The sequence below is a fragment of the Molossus molossus genome, unplaced genomic scaffold, assembly GCF_014108415.1.
Source record: "Molossus molossus isolate mMolMol1 unplaced genomic scaffold, mMolMol1.p scaffold_m16_p_12, whole genome shotgun sequence".
Taxonomy (NCBI): Eukaryota; Metazoa; Chordata; class Mammalia; order Chiroptera; family Molossidae; genus Molossus; species Molossus molossus.
In genome coordinates, this window is record NW_023425347.1 from 55706423 (window position 1) to 55727725 (window position 21303).

At 43.4% G+C, this 21303-nt stretch overlaps 1 protein-coding gene across 2 annotated transcripts in view; it reads right to left on the minus strand.

The window, feature by feature from the left end:
• Positions 1-8442: 8442 nt before the first annotated feature.
• ROR1 (receptor tyrosine kinase like orphan receptor 1) overlaps positions 8443-21303 on the minus strand; it is a 378939-nt gene continuing 366078 nt past the window's right edge. The window contains exon 9 of one of the 2 annotated variants that reach the window (XM_036256134.1): positions 8443-10039. In XM_036256134.1, the coding sequence (XP_036112027.1) occupies positions 8612-10039 (1428 nt within the window). In that variant the 3' untranslated portion in view covers positions 8443-8611. The remainder of the gene's footprint in view (positions 10040-21303) is intronic. The other variant, XM_036256133.1, reaches the window with a different exon arrangement.

The window sequence follows — 21303 nt, forward strand, 5'->3', positions numbered from 1 at the left end:
TTTCTAAGTCCAAGTGTGCCCCCCCCTTTCAAAACTGTGTTAATTATAAAATAATTCGGTCTCTCCCCCTAAGGCACCTGAGATGCAGGGGCCAGTGATCAGTATTTATATCTATATTTGTGTCCCAACAGAGAGGAACTCAGAATCAATACACGCTGGCTTTTATTTCACCTCCTTGGCTTTCACTTTCGGGGGCCAAGAGTCCGAGGTTGCCTGGGACTGGGACTTTCCTGGGACAACGGACTTTCAGTGCAAAATTGGGATTGTCCTTGGCCAACTGGCGTAGTCAGTCACTCTAGCTTGGGCATCAAGGACCTTTTCAGGGTGGGAATTGTGTAGACAACTTGGTAGAAGCTGTTTGTTTTTGGATCTTGATGCTTAAAGGAAGCTAATTTGTTTTCTATTGCAGGCTGGTGCCCAAACCCCACAATCAAAGTTCTAAAGAGTAATGCTCAGAATTCCTGCAGGAGAGGATCTTAGGGAGGTTTGTAATGAAGGAATGCAGTGTCTGCCTGGGCACTTTCCATGTTTTAGGAGGATCAGGTCTCCTTTCATCTCGGTCCTCCCATGGGAACACCGATCACTGAGAGAGACTGCATTTAATAATATCTAAGTACAACTGTGACGGTTCAGAGTGTGAGGGGTGTGGGAGGGGGAACTGCTTAAAAGGTGTCATTATTCCAGGTTTCCTTCACATATATGGGTTTAACTAACCTTTTCATACTCAGTTGCCCTAAGGATAATTCCAGAGTTCAACACGGGAGAAGCTTTGAGGTGGCGGTTGGTTTGGAGCGGGTATAAGGGACGACACATGGTTTAGGGATGACGGAGGGCAGCAATTTTCAGCTGGTGTGCGCCCGAATTTTAAAACCTCAATTCCTGAATATTGAGTCGGGGGCACTGACCTCTTCTCCCTTAGATGATCAAATTAAAAAAATGACAACAGGCAACACAGCAATAGCTGTCCGGTGTGAATGAATCAAAATTATACCTTTTTCTTCTTTTTTTTTTTTCAGAGTGGCAAATAATTTAATATATTTTTTGGTGTGCCGCACACCTTTAGTAATGAGTTTATGTGTGCCATGCGATGAAAAAGGTTGAAAATCGCTGGCTTAGGGATGGGTCTTGAAGCTGTTTTCACTCAGTGTATGTTTGTTTTTCAGGGGTGGTTTGAAGGGAGGTGATGGGAATTATTAAGGGGCTAGGCTGGCCCCCACCTCATTGGCATCAGCAATAGGTGTTCTGCTGTATGGTATGAATTTTTTTTTACCACAATAGAAAATAATGTGTCTCTTTATAAAAATTGTTTAAAACACATTGAATAATAGCACTGTGACCAGTTTCTGAGCACTTGCTATGTGCCAGACACTTCTCACATACTTATATTCTCTTAAACTCTGAAAGGCAGGTATTACAGAAACAGTGTACAAATGTAGAACATTTTTTGAGAACTGTCGTCAGGCGCTTTTCTGTGCAGCTTACATGAATTAGCGCATGTGTGTTAATTAGCTTCAATTCTTCTTTTTTTTCTTCAATTGTTTAGTGGCTTTATTCATAATCTCCAATAATTGTAGACAACCCAGTGTCTTTCAGTGGGTGAATTTTAGAATAGTAATGCATTGATACAATGGCATACTGACTGACAATAAGAAGCCCTACTGAACCACGAACATGAGCAAATCTCAAAAATGTTATGCCAAGACTTAGCATGTTGTATGTTGCTCTAGAAAAGGAAAAATTCTGGAACAGAACAGCTGTCAGTGGTTGCCTGGAGTGGGAGTGGACTTGAAGAGCATGCAAATACTGTACAAGTTCACTTATCTGTGGAATACAGAAAAACAAAACAAAAAAACAAACTGAACAGAGAAGGATTGGTAAACACAGAGAACAAGTCAATGGCAAGTAGATACTCGGTCAGATGACAAAATCACACACAGTTCAGGAACTTGTCTAAATTCACATGGTTCCCAAGGGTTGAAGGGGAGATTTAAGCCCAGGCAATCTGACATCAGAACCTTTCCTCTTAACCTCGATGCCACATTTACATTATTTTATGGGTAAAGAAATAGAGATTGTCTTACGTACTCAAGGTCACCGGCTCCTGTGCAGGAGCAGTTGAAAAGTACACGCTGCGTGCCCCCATTCTCTTCATCCGGGTCCCATGAAGGAGGCCTAGACATACTGTTGTATGCTAAGAAATCTAGAGATTTTAAGGTAGCTTCTCTTTTATTTATTTATTTTTTTATTCCTCACCCGAGGATACTTTTCTATTTATCATCAGATAGAATGGAAGGGAGGGGGAGAGAGAGAGACAGAAAGACAGAGAGAAACATCAATGTGATAGAGCCACATCGACTGGCTGCCTCCCACACGACCCGACCAGGTCTGGGGACAAACTGCAACCTAAGTACGTGCCCTTGACTGGAATCAAACCCGTGACTCATGGGTCCTCAGGCTGACACTAACTGCTGAGCCAAACTGGCCAGGGCTAGGTAGCTTCTCTTTTAAGGTCCATTCTGGGGTGGTCCTGAGAAGATAAAATCATTAGAAATCTCCCCAATTGTGATGACAACCTGGTTTGACAAGCACTGCTCCAGAGCAGGGATAGCGGATAAATTTAATCCCTGGTGCTATTTCTGACTGATTAGGGGGTTATTCAGGGCAGTACATTGACAATGTTGAGAAATTGAGCTCGGCGGGGAGGAGCACCAGTTGATGGCGTCCACCAGGAGGGCAAGAAGGGAGAAGGGCGCTGACGCCGTGGCTTTGCCATACCACGTCGATCTACTCGGGGCTTCTTCCAGGTTGGGAAAAACAACTAGGACTCTACATCCCTGCCCGCGACTGTGGTGGTGACTACGGTGCCACTTAGCGGGCTGAGATACATCCATGTCCTGTGGTCGGATTTGGTTTGAAAATGTGTTGACCAAGAGACGTGAGCGGATGAGATGTGGAGCGTGTCTGGGCAGAGGTTTTACAAGCGATTGTTTCAGTTCTGCCTCTCGCCCTTTCTCTGCCGTGACAACAGCTCGCCTTCAGGGCCCCGGGTGCAGGCACAGCAGCAGACCCACCTCTGTGGACTGGCATGAGCAAGACATCTAAATGTTTGCTCTTGCAAGGCTGAGACTGCAGTTCATTACTGCAGCCAAATTGACCAGCACAACGGATACACTGTTTCCAGCGTGAACTCTGGGCATACAATTAAGTCTTAATCTGTCATTTTGCCTGAATATTAGTTTTAATCTGACCAGGTTGACTCAGTAAACTAACTCGATGATGCCAGTGGGGAGTTACAGCTCATTTCCAGTGATTTTAATGTGTCTAGACTCAAAAGAAACCTTTCAGGGAATTGTATCAGCAGGGGCCCTAAGGCTGAGTGGAGCTATGGACCCAGGCCCAAGTGCTGCAGTGGCTGAGGAGCACCTGCTGTAGGGCGGGCCTGACCTTGACCCATTTCTGAAGCAAGTTCCAAGTGCCTCTGTCTGGGCGGAGCTGGAGCGTCATCGATGGCTTTCTGCAGCTGCTTCCGCTGTTTTGTGTGTCTTTGAATTTACAACCAAGAACACAGGTCCATGAAGACTGACACTTTCCTCCAAACTGAATATTCCGAATTATCTTTATTTCAGCACAAAAGATACCCTTTAAAAAATGTACGTACTATCCCATCTAATTTTAAAGCAGGGGTTGTTCTCCTAATGTAAACATTCCTGCATAAAAATATTTACTAACCTGGTCACTTTGCTAAGGAAAAGCATGCGTCAGGCCTGGTCAGCAAACGTTCTAGTACTTGTTTGTGAATAAGCAATTCATAGGTGCTTAGGATTCAACCAGTCATAAATATGTCAGCAGACCTTCTCCCTGTATGTCTGTTTTTAAGTCTGCTCAGCCTAATTGCCCAGAGGATTACACTGACCTTGAGAGCTTTGATGGTATGTAAGTCTCTCCTTCCTCTGAGTTAAGTGTCCTAATACTTTGGTATTTATGGTAACAAACCTCAGGTGAGGTCATACTTTGGCTACAAAAATGTCCCTTGTGTGTGTGCTCCATTGCTCCTGCTCCTCTTACATAGCATTTTCGCCTTAGCATCTGAACTGTTGGTTGAAGAATAGCACTCACTATACATTAAGAAGCATCTCCTCTTGCACCTCCCTTAGATCCCTCTTGCTGTCCTCTAAAGGCAGTGGGGAGCACCACCTGAGCAGAGGAGCTCCCCGGGCCAGCCAGTGAGGACGGATGGACTGCAGCTGGCAAAGGGACACGGTGGGACAAACCCCAGGTGACTGTATCCAGCCAACGGGGCCAGGCTGTCCCAGAAAGCTCAGGAGCATGGGGAGCCTCTGCAGCGGCTTCTCCTGGATGCTGAGAGCTGCGTCTTCTCCTCCTCCCGAGAAAGCCCAGCCTATCCTTGACCTTAATTTTGTCAAGCTGCAACAGAGAGGAGAGTTCTCTTTGTGGTGTTAATAGTCAGTGCAAGGAATAAAAAAAAAAAGGTACACTAAAAGACCAACACTTTTGAGCTTGTCCATATGAAGGAAAAAGATTTTGGTGACTATCCCAGAATGTGGGTCTTGAGTGAACTAGACAAGGAATATATTCTCGACAAAAGTTAGGTGCTGTTGGTTTTCGATCCGTGTGAACAACTGCAAAAAAAATATAATCAACTGTCAAATCGTTAATACAAAGTTTTTACTGCTGAATTTGTGATTAAGTCAAACTTGATTTCCTTTAAGAAGTGGCTAAAATGTTATTAAATGCTCATCTATACACATTACTAAGGATGTAATGACCATCTTCCCACCCTCCACCCCCATGCCTTTGAATTAGGGTGGTTCTGATTCTCAGTCTTTCTAACACCAGAGGGCTCGTAAAGCACACATGGCTGGGTCCCACCCCAGAATTTGATTCAGTACTTCGAAGCGGGGCCTGAGAACCTGCATTTCTAACAAGCTCCAAGGTCGGCTGGTCTGAGGCCCACACTTTGAGAACCACTGGGATAGCGAAGTATCTTGGAAGGTGCGTAGACAATACAACTCCTCTGCAGTCAGTTCTTAGTGATTTGCAGTAGGCCTTGTCCGGGGCGGTGCTGCAAGTTGGCAGATGCTGGTGATTAGGGAGTTATGGGTAAGGCTCAAGTCACAGAGTTGAAGGGATTGGGGATGGTGGGAGGGAAGAGCCTACAGAGACATAAGAAGGAAATGGGAGTGAAAGGCAGATTGAGGGATTCAAGTGAGAGGGAGAAACCCAGCCTGACACCATCTCTCTGCCATGTGAAGTGATTACTTCGTTGAGTTTGATGGCTAAGGTGGTGACAAGAGCTGTACCTAAAACAGATGGATACGGCCCTGAAGGTTTTATTGTGGTCCCTTCTGTATTAAAGAGAAGAAATGGACAAGTTCTTTGAACTTTCATAACGGTACTCATTTTCCTTGACAGTGTGTATTAATCACCAGATGGGGAACTCATTCTTTTGGGCAAATAAGGTCATAAAGGTAAGCTGTGACAATTAAAGGGCCGCGTTCGTTTTACCCATAGGGCTGGACTCTAAGTGGAACAGAAGACGTATGCAGGGAACTAAAACATGATTGTTGATGCCTAAGTTCACGTGGAAGCATCAAGGCAGAAAAGAATGCAACTTTTAAACCCAATTTTTACATTCCATTTGATTGTATTTACTTAATGTATTATTTTGATTTTAAAAATTAAAATCTTGCCATATATAGGGGGGATAATATATGCTCATGAAATCACTGGGATTCTCCCTTCCTCCTATGGTCACTAGCAAAAGAATGCCCAAGGCTATTTTTTAAAAGCCTATTTTTAAAAAAGTATTTCAATGAAATACCAGTAAATAGGAATTATGATTCTCTTTCTATGAAATGTCAATCATTAGGAGAAAGAGTATTAAAATTCCCAAATATCTCCATGATAGCAATATTCAGGAAATAATATTTTATGGTAAACATTTTTAATAAACAGCAGCATAAAATAATCAGTGTTTAATATCATCTCTGGTGTGTGAAATACAAATGCATATATCCTCAATATAAAATAGCCTTTTTTGTCATTACAATTCCATGCTTGTCTATTTTAAATGCCCATAATAACAAATCAAACATTAAGTAATACAGTGATTAAATGCATGCAGTGAAAATAAGAAAAGATAACGTAGGGCAAGACATCTGAATATTGCCATTATATATTTGAAGAAAATCTATATCAAGTTAAAAACAAATAAACAAAGGAAACAAGGAAACAGACCAGATATAAAAATGCAAAGATATATTTTCACTTCTGTGATACAAACCATAAACAATAGTTTTGTGCAAAAAAGAAAAGATCTGAAAATAAAGTCATCTTACAAAACAAAAAAAACAAAAAACACTGCCAATAAAGCAAAAGATATTTTCAGTTTGTGAAAAAAAATACGATTTTAATACAAAAGGTACTGTGTTATGTAGTATCACAGTGCTATTATAAAATACATTATTACAAGTGGTTTTGAAATTTAGTTTGCTCACCGTAATGACTTCAGTAATTATAAAATGTTTAAAATAAATGTTATAGTTCTTTATAAAAAACTAACTTGAATTTATTTTTTAAACCATAGCAATGTTTTTCCAGAGTAGGTATTTCACTGGCTCATGGAATGATAATTTCCCTTTAAGGGACTCCTAGAAAAACTCAGATTCACTGAAATTGTGTTTACTTAAAATAATAAATATTCTTGGAAAGCAATTGATTGTCGTATGATATACAAAATTGTGGTTTGAATCTTCATCATTAAACAGTTGCATAGCAACAAAAGGATACAAATACTCTCCTCTACCTAAAGTTAAGAAATGTAACTCTGAATCAGCTTATTTATGCCACAAAAGTATGTCTTAATTTATCTCTGAATAAATTTGAATATAGTCAATTCTTTAAGTTCACAGTACCTGTAAGTCCATGTTTGCTGTTTGAAGATTCAATGTTTGGGAAAATAGCAACCTATTTTGGTAAACACATTCCCTTGATTTCTCATCCTAACTGTATTTTTTTAAAAACTGAAACATCAATGTGCTTCTAATTCTTATGTTTTCCTCATCAAATATCATTTCCAGGAATTACTTTACGTCCAGTAAGTCTCTTTATAAGTCTCTTTAGCTGTAAAATTTTTAAAAATGAGACTTGGAGACATTGTTCTTAGAATAAAATAGTTGTTTTATAACAAGAGTTGTTTTATAACAAGAGAAAAATCAACCATAACATTCCTTCCTATGTAGAACCCGAAACCCACCCATAGGAATTCTACACTTGGCACACGATGGCTAGCAGGTAAATGGCATATGAGATGCACATTTGATGCCTCCCTCTAACTAAGGCCAAAATGATCATGTTGCTTCTATTTATCAGTTTAAAAAATTCAGTTCGTAGTAATCTTTGAAGTGAGAACTCAGTACTTGTGTTTTAAAAATACTGTAATATTTTACAAAACAGAACTCATAGTCTTTGGATTCCAACTAATCTTATGAACAAAATGTCATAACTCTTGGTGCTGAAATAAAATCTGTGAATATTTCCCGATCAGAAACAAAAAGAGTGAGAGAAACTTTAAATTAACTAGACATTGGTGTCATAGAGTTTCCTACGTCCCCAGAGTCCACTGAACAACTCACAGCAGGAAGTTGCAAGCATCCATGTGCTGGTCTGCAGCCACACCTCTACTGGTCAATGTTATCAGGCCAGGGAAGCTCCCGCAAGGCTGTCCCCACGGGAACCCTTGTTCCTCTCCCATGGATGCTGATCTAGGCCGAGGGGCCATTTTCCTGACTGTGCTTCCTTTGGTGTCTCATTTCTAATGCAACAAAATAAACTATCACTATCAACCAATAATCAACTCCCACATCCACATCTAGCCTTCTTATGGTCTGACGTCCTATGTTATTTCAAGGGCTTGTGTAAACACACTGTGGAAAAAGAAAATGTAGCAAAGGCCTTCATGATCAGCAGAGGAGATTCACAGAGAGCCACACTCTGCACCTTCCCAAGAAGCCCCGCTGCGCAGAAGGCTTCAGGGGAACTTACACTGGTCTTATGGCTCATTTCCATCTGGGATTTCAAATTTGGTCTAAAGTTTCCTCATTGATTCTGAACATCACTTCCATACAAAGATGCATAGAGTCTAAATTGAATCAACAAAATTCCTGAATATATGTCCTGAAGAAAAGACAGCAGGTAGACAAACACTACGGTATATACATTTTGGGGAGAGACCAGTCATGGTGACCGAAGGTGAAATACACAAAGCACCATTTGACTTTCCTTTTTGGTTTGATGCTTAATCACAAGGATCTTTTCCTCTTCGCCGATCTGCAGGTTTCAGTACTTGCAACCAGTTGTACGAATCCCAGTCAGTGCCGCGGCATGCACCCTGATGAGGCCTGAGTCCCACAATGTTTCTTTCTGGCTGGTGTCTGCCCTGCTTGGTAAGACACAATCAAACTTCACAGAAGATACTTGTTGCAATATCTGCTACATGAGAACCTTACTTTAATAAAAATATCTGAATATAAATCTTTTCTACGGCTTTCTAGTTTTTCCTGTGTACCACATTTACAACAAGTTGTGCATTTTATAATTCTGCAGAAATCATAGATTCGGTGTGTCCGTGAATATTGGAGTCTCCTAGCAAAGATGGTTGCTTTGAGTCTATTTTGTAAGGTTTTTGAGATTTGTTGCCAAAAACGGTGATACCCATTCCACCGGGATGATTTGGAATTGACATGTGTGGTAGTAAAGGAATATTTGCTTCCTGATTGGATCCCGACGAGGGCAAGCTGGTCACGTGGCCAGTGCTAGTCGACCCACTGGCACTGCTCGGGGACCGGCTCTTGGGAGGTGGGCAGTGCTGAATCACTCTGGGAGGACCTGTTGGCTGATAGTGGGCAGCTGGAAATGCTGCATATCCAGGAGGTATTGGGTATCCATTGATGGGGATGAATCTCTGGTTCTGAGGTATCGGTGGGCCAATGAACCCCGCGATCTGGCCCTGTGGTGTAATACCCTGGCTCGGGAACATATAATTGGGATATCTAGGGTTACTGAGATTACTCACGGGGCTGGCACTAAGGGAGGTGGTCTGCGTGGTGGCATTTCCTCCCGAAGGAGTAGTGGAGCTGGTGTGACTTGAGAGTCCCTCCCAGGACCGAAGTCGGACGTGAATATCTTTAAATCTTGGTCTCCTGGAGGGAATCTCATTCCAGCACTCTGTCATGAGGTTGTACATCCTGGGTGGGCAGTCTTCGGAGCATGGCAACAGCTGTCGTTTTCTCACCATTTCAATCACTTCCTGGTTACTAAATCCGTAATATGGCTGGAGCCCAAAGCTGAAAATCTCCCACAAGACAACCCCAAAAGACCAGATATCTGAATCGGAAGAGAATTTGCCATACATGATGGCTTCTGGGGGCATCCAGCGAATGGGCAGCAAAGACTTACTCTGCACCCTGTAGTAATCGGCGGAGTATATTTCTCTGGAAAGCCCAAGGTCTGAAATCTTTACATGAAGTTGCTCTCCGATTAAAATATTGCGAGCTGCAAGGTCCTTGTGGACAAAGAAATGACTGGACAGGTATTCCATGCCAGCTGCGATCTGAATTGCAATGTGCAGGAAATCTCCATGATCCAGGCTGGACTTGACGGTCCCGTCTTCATCACTGCTACAGCCAACATCAGAATGTGGGGACCGCATGATGAGGAACTCGTGGAGATCCCCCTGATTCATATACTCAAAAAGCATACACACAGGTTGTTCCTGAGTGACAGCACCTAGAAGGCAGACGATGTTGGGGTGATGGAGTTCGGCCATCAGGGAGGCTTCCTGTTGAAATTCTGTCCATTGCTGGGGGTTATTGTACTCTTTTAAGGTCTTTATAGCAACCAGCTGGGCATGGTCCATGCCTGGGAGATAGAGATGACCTTTATAGATCTTTCCAAAGGCACATTCACCCAATTCTTCCATGAAACGTACAGCAGAAAGCGGCAGCTCCTTAGCCTTGCTCTGTGTGAAAGAAACAACAAGTGTGGTTTAAAACATTTCTTCAGGTACTTACTTGGCATCTGGAAAGAAGGGGTGGAATATATAAAGAAAGGGTCTATAAATTAGATTAAAATATTGTACATCTGTAAGTTTTAAGTGGTTGGCTGCAACTTAGGGGAGGTGGCATATGCAACCTTCTGTCCACCACGCCCCATCCCCCCAGCAGACCCCTTGCTCCAACAATGGTTTCCTGCTGTTGCCTAGAGTCTTGCTACTCCAAGTGTGGTCTCAAGATCAGCAACATCGGCATCACTGGAAGCTTCCTACAAATGGGGACTCCTGGGCCCACTTCAGATCTACTGAATCAGAATGTGCATGTGACAGACTGCAGGGGACTTCAGCGAACATCAGAGTGTGAGAACCAGGGCTGCAGACCATGCAGCCTTAATTCCTAGCCTGGCACTTAGGGTGTTTGTGATTTGGTCCTCACTTGCTCCTCCTCTATGTGACAGCATCATTATAGTTAAACAGGTCTCCTCGTTGTCCACCCTCAAATACCAAGCACATTCTTGCTTAATAACTTTGTTCCTGCAATGCTCTCTATTCTCAGGATATTTATTGTGCAAAAGGCCAGAGAAACCAAAACGAAAGATTGTCCTGTGGTGCTCACAGTAGAGGTGGGGAGGTCTGGAATGTGCTCCTCTCCATATACTGAATCTTTGCTTCCTCTGAAGCTCTCCTTGACCACTATAGTGTTTGCTTCCTCTGGAGTCCTTTTGGCTTTACTACATGCAAGAGGCAGGGTGGTGGCTGGTTACATGCACGACCTCTACAGCCAGGCAGCCAGATTCTGAATCGTGTACTCCACTTACCAGCTGTGTGACCCTGGGTACAGGATTTAACCACCTCACGCCTCAATTCCTTTGCCTATAAAATGGGATGGTAATACTGGATATAGTTTATTTTATCTTGTAGGATTCTTGTGAACTTTCAATATGTTAGCATTTGTAAAGTACTCAGCATGATGTCTGGCACATAGTAAATGCTATTTAACTCTTACTATTTCACCTTGGTGTTGCTATTGTTTCATGAACATTATTTTGTCTTCATCAGATTTCAATTTCTTGAATTTACTTTCATACCAATAGGCATTCCTACGGCTTTGCAAGTGGGCTGTTTACCGGGGGTTAGCATATACCTCACAATAAAAAGAAATATTACATTGTGACATTTGATCTTGGCAGTAAATGTCTACTGCGTCATGTGTTTTTCTTATTTTTAAAAATTCACCTCAAATCTAGCCTGACATTTAGTCTAATTTGTTAGGGAAAAAGTCATAAAAGCAATGCATTTGTACATAAGCTGATTTTTAAAATAATCCCTGCACTTTAAATCCTTATTTCAGGGGGAATAATGCTGCTCTGAGGATCCCCATTGAAGCTGACCATGCTGCAAACCCACATGGAGTGCGGAGCTCTCCACACAGTTCAAAATAACAGTTTAGAAAATTGCGTGAAAAAAACCTCCTCTAATCCAAATGCTACTGATTTAGAATTCATGATGATCAGCTCTGTTCTAGGCTGGTATTTTCCAGGGCAAAATTGCCCACCAACCTAAATATAAGTGTAAATAAACTTGCAGCAAAATTCTCAAAGGACAACATGGAATTGAGGATTTCGAAACATTCTTTTCTGCAGATAATATTATTATAAATAGGTCTCGTTTATTTGTTCCAACAGAGTTTATGGGGTTTGTATTTGAAAATGCCCTATAGGAAAGTTACTTCTGCTGAAAGTAGCAGTAATACATTGCTGAAAACATTCAGTAAATTAAAGCTTATTCATCTAATTGATTCATTATAGTATTGTCTGTAATGACAAAAGATTAGAAACAACTTAAATGTTGACCTAAAGGAGACATCAGATTAATTACAGCAGAGCTAGTAAATAAAATAGTGTATGGATACAAGAACAAATGAGACTCTCTCTATGTATTGATATGGAAAGATCTCCAAAATCTTATTGCTAAATTAAAAATAAAAAGCAAGCCCTGGCCAGTTTGGCTCAGCGGTTAGAGTGTCGGCCTGCGGTCCAGAGAGACCTGGGTTCGGTTCCCGCTAAGGGCATGTACCTCAGTTGCAGTTTGTCCCCGGCCCTGATTGGTCGAGCGGGTGGCAGCCACTCCACGTGTCCCTTCCACGTCGATGTTTCTCTCTCTCTCTCCCTCCCACTCTATCTGAACAAAAAATGAAAAAATGTCCTCCGGTGAAGATTAAAAAAAATAAATAAAAAGCAAAACAAAAAGCAGTTAATGCTGTATTCTGCTTTCGTGTAAAGAGAAGACAAAGAGCATATTCACATTTCTTTACATTTGCATAAAGACACGCTGAAAGGATGCTCAGGAAAAGCAGTGGTTGATGGGAGGGTGCAAAGGTGAGAACTATTAGAGGACAGAGGAAGATTTTTTTTTTGTATGTGCCCCTAGCGGGAACCAAACCCAGGACTCTCTGGTCCGCAGGCCAACGCTCCAATGGCTGAACCAAACCGGCCAGGGCAGAGGTAGAAGATTTTTTACTTCATGCTTTTAAAAATTTGAACCAGGCGAATATTGTATCAATTCAAAAAGGTCAATAATTTCAAAAAACATAACCAGCTCTTGGTCGTGCGGGTGGCAGCCACTCGATGTGTCCCTTCGCATCGATGTTTCTCTCTCTCTCTCTTCCTCTCTCTCCCTCCCGCTCTAGCTGAACAAAGAATGGAAAAATGTCCTCGGGTGAGGATAAAAAATAAATAAATAAATAAATAAATAAATAAATAATAAAAAAACATAACCAGCTCGGCTGGTGTGGCTCACTGGTTGAGCATCAACCCATGCACCAAGAAGTCACTGGTTCGATTCCCAGTCAGGACACATGCCCAGGTTGTGGGCCTGATCCCCAGTGGGGGGCATGCAGGAGGCGGCCAATTGATGTTTCTATCTCTTCCTCTCCCTTCCTCTCTCTCTAAAATCAATAAAGAAAAAATATTTTTAAAAAACATATAACAAATCTTTCTATCTGATTGAATCAGGAAATTTCTTCTGCAATCACAGGTCCACCCACTATTTTTCCTTTTGTTTCTAGGGGCTAGGGTTTTGGGGGTGCTGTGGAGTTCCTCTGGGAGAGCAGCATGTGGGTGATGGGAAAATAACTCACTGAACCAACCCTACCATCTTCTCTTGCAGTACTCAGATGATTTTGCTTTTGTGGCAAGAGTATACCAAGGTGAATTTTTCCTGTAGGACATTAAGATTGGGATTTCCATCAGAACTTCTCCTGATGATGTAAATGAAACCAATTTATGAGAAGGTCCCTTGAATGGCATAGAAGTTGTTGCTTTAAAAAAAAAAAAATCTAAACAGGATTCCCTGGCTTTTGGTGATAGAGAAGAGCAAGGGACTGAATAGCATATTTCTTTTGAGGGAAAATGGGAATTAGGAACTAAATCTAAGTAACAGTAGGCTGATATAATGAGGAATTGAACTTTTCTACCCTTCTCCCACCCTTGCTGAAATGAACCCATAGGCAGTGTGGTGTAATTCAAACCATGTGACTTTGAACTCATACAAATCTGAATTTGCATCTTGGACTTGGTACTTTCTATTAATACTTAATACTTATTTTATTTTTTTTGTGGTATGTGCCCCTAGCAGGAACCGAACCCAGGACTCTCTGGTCCGCAGGCCGACGCTCAACCACTGAGCCAAACTGGCCAGGGCAATACTTAATACTTATATAGCATGTACAGTGATACCTCGGTTCTCGAACGCCTCGGTTTTCGACCAAATCGGTATTCGACCAGGAGATTCGAGAAACTTTTGTCTCAGAATCCGAACAAATATTTGGAACTCGAACTTCCGAGATGAGCCGAGTTGAGCCGAATGGCGTTCATTCGGCCCAGCGCGCCTTGCTTGCGTCATCAGTGTGCGTGCAGAGAGAGAGTCACGCTTTGTGGAGTCACGCTTTCCTATTGGTTTCATTGCTTCGGTTCTCGAACAATTCGGTTCTCGACCGTCCTCCTGGAACGAATTATGTTCGAGAACCGAGGTATCACTGTACTATGTACACTGCTCTAAGCACTGAGCAAATATTAACTAATTTAATACAACAACTCTGTGGGGTAGGTCCTATATATTAGCTGGCTGACCTTGGGTGGGTTTCTTAACTTTTCTGAACCTCTATTTCCATAGCTATGAAATAATATAATATCTAGCATCCATAGTTACAGTGGGGATTAGATGTAACAATGTATAAAAGCAATGTCCACCTATTAAGCATTCTTCATTCAAAATCAATCTTATTTCCCTTATTAAGGGAGTAACCTAGGAAGTGGAGCAAATGCAAATAATTTAGATACATTTATAGCCTAAGGAGTTCTAGATGGTCATCTATAATTCCCTCTATTTTTTTTTAACATGCTGTTTCCTCTTGTTAATTTTTCTCTGTTCTCCTGTAGTTGGTTTTTTGTTTTGTTTTTGAATTCTTTTTTTTTTTTATCCTCACCGGAAGACATTTTTGCATTTATCTTAAGATAGAGTGGGAGGGCCCTGGCCAGTTTTGCTCAGTGGTTAGAACATTGGCCCTTGGACCAGGGAGTCCCAGGTTCGGTTCCCGCTGAGGGCACGTGCCTTGGTTGCAGTTTGTCCCCGGCCCTGGTTAGGATCGTGTGTGTGGCGGCCAGTCGATGTGTCTGTCTCACATCGATGTTTTTCTCTCTCTCTCCCTCCTACTCCACTTTTTTTTTATCCTCACCAGAGGACATTTTTGCATTCATCTTCAGATAGAGCGGGAGGGAAAGATGGAGGAATATATAGAGAAAAACATTGATGTGAGAGACACACATCGACTGGCCGCCACACACACTATCCCAACCGGGGCCGGGGACAAACTGCAACCGAGGCACATGTCCTTAGCAAAGACCGTATCCAGGTCTCTCTGGACTGCAGGCCGATGCTCCAACTGCTGAGTCAAACTGGCCAGGGCTGTTTTTGAATTCTTTAATAAATGACAGAGACTTTATTTTGGAGCTGGAGGGTGAGTGATGAAGATGGAGGTCGAGGGACAAGAACTCATGTGGAAGAGAGGACGGTGGCAGGTGGGAAAAGGAAGCAAGCAGGCCACACTTCTGGGGGCTGGAAGAGAAGAGGGGCTGGACAGGCCCTTGCACCAGCCTTTGGAAGAAGAACTCTTACTCTTGCCATTTTACAGACGAAGAAAGAGGCTTTAAAAGTATCAAGAATTTCCAGGGGGGCCAGAATTGCTTCACCCGCAAGCACAGCCCGCTGCTTCGAGACGCGGTTTCCCTGGGAGGGTTTCTGCAGGCTCCGCCTGGGCCCACACCCTGCGGGCTGTGAGGTCAGCCGTGAGTGTGTGGTCACTCGCTGCGATGATAATTGTTCTTCCTCACTGTCCAGACCCATAAAAGAGTACATTTCGACCCGAAATGTGTCTCATCGTATATTACCAGTACCTGGTGGGTCACATAACAAAGAGTCTCGACTCTTCTCCAGCCTATAAAAGGAAAGAGGAGGCGTTCACCAGAGCTAGTCATAACCAAATTTGGGGAGAAGCAGAGAAAGCAACCGAAATGGCAGATTTCACAAAACCTTTCCTCCGAACACCTGTGCAGCAGCCGGCATAGAAGTACCCAGCAAAAACTGCTCAGAGCTCGGTTTCAGGGGAATAATTTACACAGTGATTTGCATTTTTAAAATGCTCAAGTTGCTTGGTACAAATGAGTCTTAACTACAGACTCATTTTCAAATTTTACATAAATCCTGAACTAGTTAAAAAATCATAAAAACCCTTAAAGAAGCAGTCAGTAGACTGTATGGTAACGGCAGGAAATTAGCTGTATTGTTGAGGAACAGATGGTTTACATTATACAAACCCTTTAGGCTAAACTTGTTTAGGTCTGGCATATTGTAAATTATATTTTAGTAATGAAAGTGAAATGACCTCTGCTTGACCTCAAGTGGGGTTTGTCTGTTTGAACCAATGTAGTGGAAAACTATGAAAGAAAATGAAGTCATAAAGTTTTGGCAGTTCAATTTTGGCTCATTTCAAGTTAAGGGGTTATAAATCTGTTTAGTTTCTGTTTGACAAGTATTTGTCATACAGGGATGTACAAAATGTAAAGAAGTGTAAAATACACATGAGGCACGGTGCCAAAGTAAACCCAGTACAAAGGAAAACTGGAATGAATCGGGTCCTGGGCTCCTATCTCTTTATCACTCCCTCCATTAGTTGAATGACAAGATGGGCTCGGTTTATTATATGCTGTAAGGCAATTAAGTACCTTAAAACTGAAACAGGCTTTCAGTTTAAATGTTAACATTTTTCCTTCTCAAAGTAAACACACATCTGCCCCAGCGTGGTTTTAAAAAATTATATAATTTGGGGTGGGGGAGAAAAATAAAAGTTGATGGAGAAATTGATCCATTACTCTGCAGTCCGATGGTGCTTCTTCCCTTAGAAGTGTCTGCAGAGCCAGGGCAGGGAGAACATTTCAGACGGGAGTCATAGAGCTGCGAGTCAGATGTGAGTAGTACAGCCCCGTGTACACTGCCGGGGGAGAGGCCCGGCTGATGGTGGTGGCTTCTTTCACCCCAGTGATGAATACAAAGTGGGGAACATGTGAACCTTTTAGACATATGAATTTTAGAGAGGAAAGCAATGAACCACGGGTAGGGTTTTCTCAAATTCTAATTACGTAGGTGGCAGATGGATAAGGACAGACTCAGCGACTTTATCTGTTTCCACCTTCGGGAGGTTGCACCTTCGGTGCTAATACATTTGAAATGACTCCTCTGGGTGACACAGCTTACTACTAACCTTCCGTTTCCTGCTTGCTTCACATGAGTGATTACCATGGAAATGAGATGAGGATGGTGTGATGGCCACCAACATGTGCGTGCAGCAGGGATCCTCTGTGATTTTTGGCCTCTAAGCTCTCCTTTTGAATCCCACTTGTAGTACACACACAGATAAAAAGCAGAGCTACGCTCCCTGGGAGAAGAAGGTGGCTGATAGCAGGTGGTGAAAAAGAACGGATGCTCATATTTATGCAACTGACCCAACCCTCCCTATGGAGTCTCTGCAGCTCCTGGACTGGTCCCCTCCCTCTTCCCGAGTACCCCAAGACTGCTGTCCCTTTATCAATCTCTTTTGCTATATATTTGCTGATTCCATCTGGACACAAGTGTCTGCAGAAGAGCAGGTTCCACACAGTGGCATCTGTCCTCAAACCCATCAGAGGAATTAGGAAGCAGATCCTGGCCCTGCTGAAATCGGAGGGGGACTCTGGGTAACAGGAGGAGGACATTACCGGGTCATTTTTCTCTTTAGAAGCAGTTCTCTCTGAGATTGGTATTGCTTGGGGACCTACTTGCTCTCAGAATCTCAGGTACTGACCAGCATCCTCTACATCAGAGCAGGTATTGGAATCCCCTGGGGGCCTGTGAACACACATAGTGCTAAGCCCTCCTCCCAGAGTTCCTGATTCTGTGGGTCAAAGAGTCTGTACTTCTGACAAGATCCCAGGGATGAGGATGATCTTAGCATGGAGGCTTCACTGTGAGAACCGCTGGTACACATGGCTATGCCTTTCTGGATCGGACAATTACTTAGTGATCGGGGTGCCGGCTCCCTGCATGGTGAAAGACCACAGTGTGTCTGAGGAACCTGGCTGAGAACCAGTTCTCACTTACACAACACAGAGAATTTACTACTCTGCTTCAGAAGGTGCTTTGGAAATGCCAGCTAGAGAAAAATGTAGTAAGATCCGTTGACTGGTGTTTACTGGGTTTATATCCTGCATGACTACTGACTTAGTGAGATTCATTGAAATATAAGTCACTCTAGAGCTTGGGACATGTCATCAGTTTAATTTTATTTTCATGTGCAGCCAATTGTGTGGGATACGTTTTAATAGCTGTTTGCACCAGTCAACTGGTACTGTAAATATTATTTACCAAAAGAATATCCATACAGAATCGTATATGAGCCATGTGAGAAACATGAAAGGCAAGGATGCAGCAGTTCTCCTAGATGCTTGTCACCCGAGCTGAATAACAGAAAGCGTGTATTGCATACCTGCCATGTGCCAGACACTGAGATCGTAATAATGGCTACAACTGTTTCCAGTGTTTATGTGCTATGTGCTATAAGTACTTTATACATAGTAACTCATTTCATGCTCACAACAACCCTATGAAATTGGTCACCGTGACGACTCTCCCCATTGTACAGACGGAAAACCTGGGGATCAGTGATCCCACAGCTAGTAAGTTATAAATTCAGATTCCAGAGTCTCTTCTGAGTAACTCACGACAGCCCCTCGTCTGCTCTCTAGCTGCTTAATGCGTTAATTCATTCAATCTTCATGTGAAATTCACACTATGATTCTCCACGTTATGGATCAAGAAATGAAAGCACCCCACGGTCGAGGAGCTTGCCTCAAAAAGCACAACTGTTAAGTGGTGATGTCAAGACTCCAATCCAACCATGTCTGATTCCAAAGTTGGAGCATTTTTCTGGGAAGAAGTGGCAATTTTCATTCAATCCTCAAAGGGGTCCACCGTTTTAAAAGCATGAAGGCCACTGGCAGAGAAGCGGAATGTCTACGTGTAACTGCTCACTAGTCCCTGATGCTCTGGACCTTACTCGAGACCCTCTGCTGCCTCTATTAGTTGACGGGGATAAGTGAACAAAACATTTCAACGGCAGCCTTTGCCTGAATGGGGCACAAGAGCCCTAGAGAGCATATGCAATTGAGATTTTTTAGTATCTGGACTTTGGCTGTTGGCCGAGATCTGTTTGACTCCAGAGCCGACTTTCCTTTCTTGTGCATTTTACTGGTTCTCAGGTAAACAGCATTAGAACTGTGAAACAATTGGCTCCTCTCATAAATGGAAATGATTACATTTTAAGAGCTTAAAGGCCACAACCATTTTATTTTAGGAGGTTATGGACATTTTCAAAGACTGCAGCCGAACTAAGTGCCTTCTGGCTTAGGCAAGCAAATTCTAGAGGGAATTTCAACCAATCGTTTGCCACATTTGCTCCGAGTTCAGCGGCTCTTCTCTGGAAGTGATTTAACATCAGAAATAGTTCTTTTCTCTGTAACGTAACTTTCTAATAGTTAGTTTGAATGCCTGGTGGTGACCGGGGTTGATTCTGTGGTGGGGTTACTTTACAATGTCAGTGGGAGAGGTTCTGTCCTGCCTGGAAATAGGCCGAACAGATGCCAGTAATTTGTCCGTCATCTGGAGCCATCAGGCCTCATAACACGGGCCTGTGCAGGGCTGGGCGTTAAAGCAGGGGTGTGAAATGGGGAAGAGGCCCTGGAGCGCTGGACCTGGGCAGACCCGGGTTCAAGCTGTGCGACTTTGGCCAAACTCTTAGTCTCAAGTGTCAATGTTTTCACCCCCCAAATCAGGCTCAGATTAGTACCTGCTGCATAGGGTTATCATAGAGATTCTATTGAGAGAACGCATGTGAAGTACTTCAGCTTATTCGTTCAGACCCATTTCTAATATATCCATTTGTAATACTCACTCCCCCAGCCCTTGCTGACAGACCGTCTCCACCCGATGGATTTCATCCAGGGTGTGACCAGGGTGTGGGGCAGAGGGTTAATGTTAAGTGGATGGGCACAAGGAACGGCTGTGTGCTTCTCTTCTGTCCTCGCCCCAGTGAATGCCGCGGGCTGCCGGCTCCTGCAGCTTCCCCCTCGGCCCACGTTGTCCCGTGCACAGCGTCTGGTAGTTGATTAAAAAGTTTGTGGTTGTTCGTATCATCGCCATTACAAAAGCAATAGTAACTTCTAGCTGTTGAGTACTTGCGAGGTGCCAGGCACACTACTGACGTGCCAACAACATCTCTTTTAGAACAGGTGGGTGGTTGCCAGAGGAGGGATGTGTGGAGAGTGGGTAAAATGGATAAGGGGAGTCAAAAGGTACAAACTTGCAATTACAAAATAAATAAGTCTAGTGCATGTAATGTGCAGCATGGAGACTCTAGTTAATAATACTGTAGCGTCTATTTGAAAAAATTGTAACTGTGTAGGCGAGAAATGTTAACTAGACCTGTGGTGATCATCTCACAATACAAACACCGAATCATTATGTTGTACGCCTGAGACAAATATGTCAATTACTTGCTTAAGATCTCATGGCCAGGAAACGCGGAAGCCACTGTTTGTAATCACGGCTCTCTGCCTCCGCAGCCTCGCTCTTTGAAGGGCATCATACTCCCTCCCAACAGAGCCTGAGAAGAGAAATGCGGCTGGGAAGGTAAGTTAGGTCCAGAGAGTACGGACGCTTGGACGCTGGGAGGAAGAATTTTATAACGTTGAGATTGGTCCTTCCAGAATCATTCTATTGAGCGGGAGCTAAAGTGATGCCAGAGATGAAATCAGCCTGAGAGAGAGAAAGAGAGAGGACTGGCAATCATTAGAGGAAGCTCCCACTTAGGGAATTAAAGGAAGAACTAGGGAAGGAAACAGGAGGAGATAGGAGGAAAGCCAAGAGAAAAAGTATTTCAAGATGGTGGTGAAGAATATCAAATGCTCCAGAGAAATTAAAGAGGATGCAGCCTGGACAAGGTCGCTGGATGAAGTCACCTCACTGGAGATCCCAGGGAGGTCCGTGTCAAGAGAGCAATGAGCTCAGAAGCCTGGGAGACGCGGCTCTAAGAGAGTTCGTGGAGAAGTTGCTGAGGATGTCTCCGCGCCGAGTGTGGCGACCCTGGGTAAGGACGGGTTTCAAGGGGGTGGCGGGACACACAGGCTTTTCGGTGGGAGCCTATTTCTGGCAAAATGGACAGGCCCAGAGAAGATAATCAAGTGTCAATACATTCAGCAAGTACTTTGGCTGGAAAGGAGGAGAGATGAATTGCCTTTGGAAGTGAAGAAACAGAGAAGCTGGCTAGAGATGAGGGTGAGCTGAGAAATAAAATACAGTTACAAGCTTCAGCGAGCTAGGCAAATACTACTTTCTCCCAAATGTTCCTTGCATCGGCCAGGAGCTGCAGGCGTGTGACCCACAGATCAATCCAGGCTTTGGCTGTAGTCCTCCCCCCACCCCACACTGCCCCCCTCTTCCTCCCCCGCACTCAAACTCCTCCACCCCTTACTGTCCCCACAGGCAGAGGTGGGGACAGAACAGGGTCCACCCTGTGCTTGAAGGGGAGGCTCTGCCCCTTCCTAACTCTGGGGGGAGCATGTACCACAGCTTTCGTCCTTCCC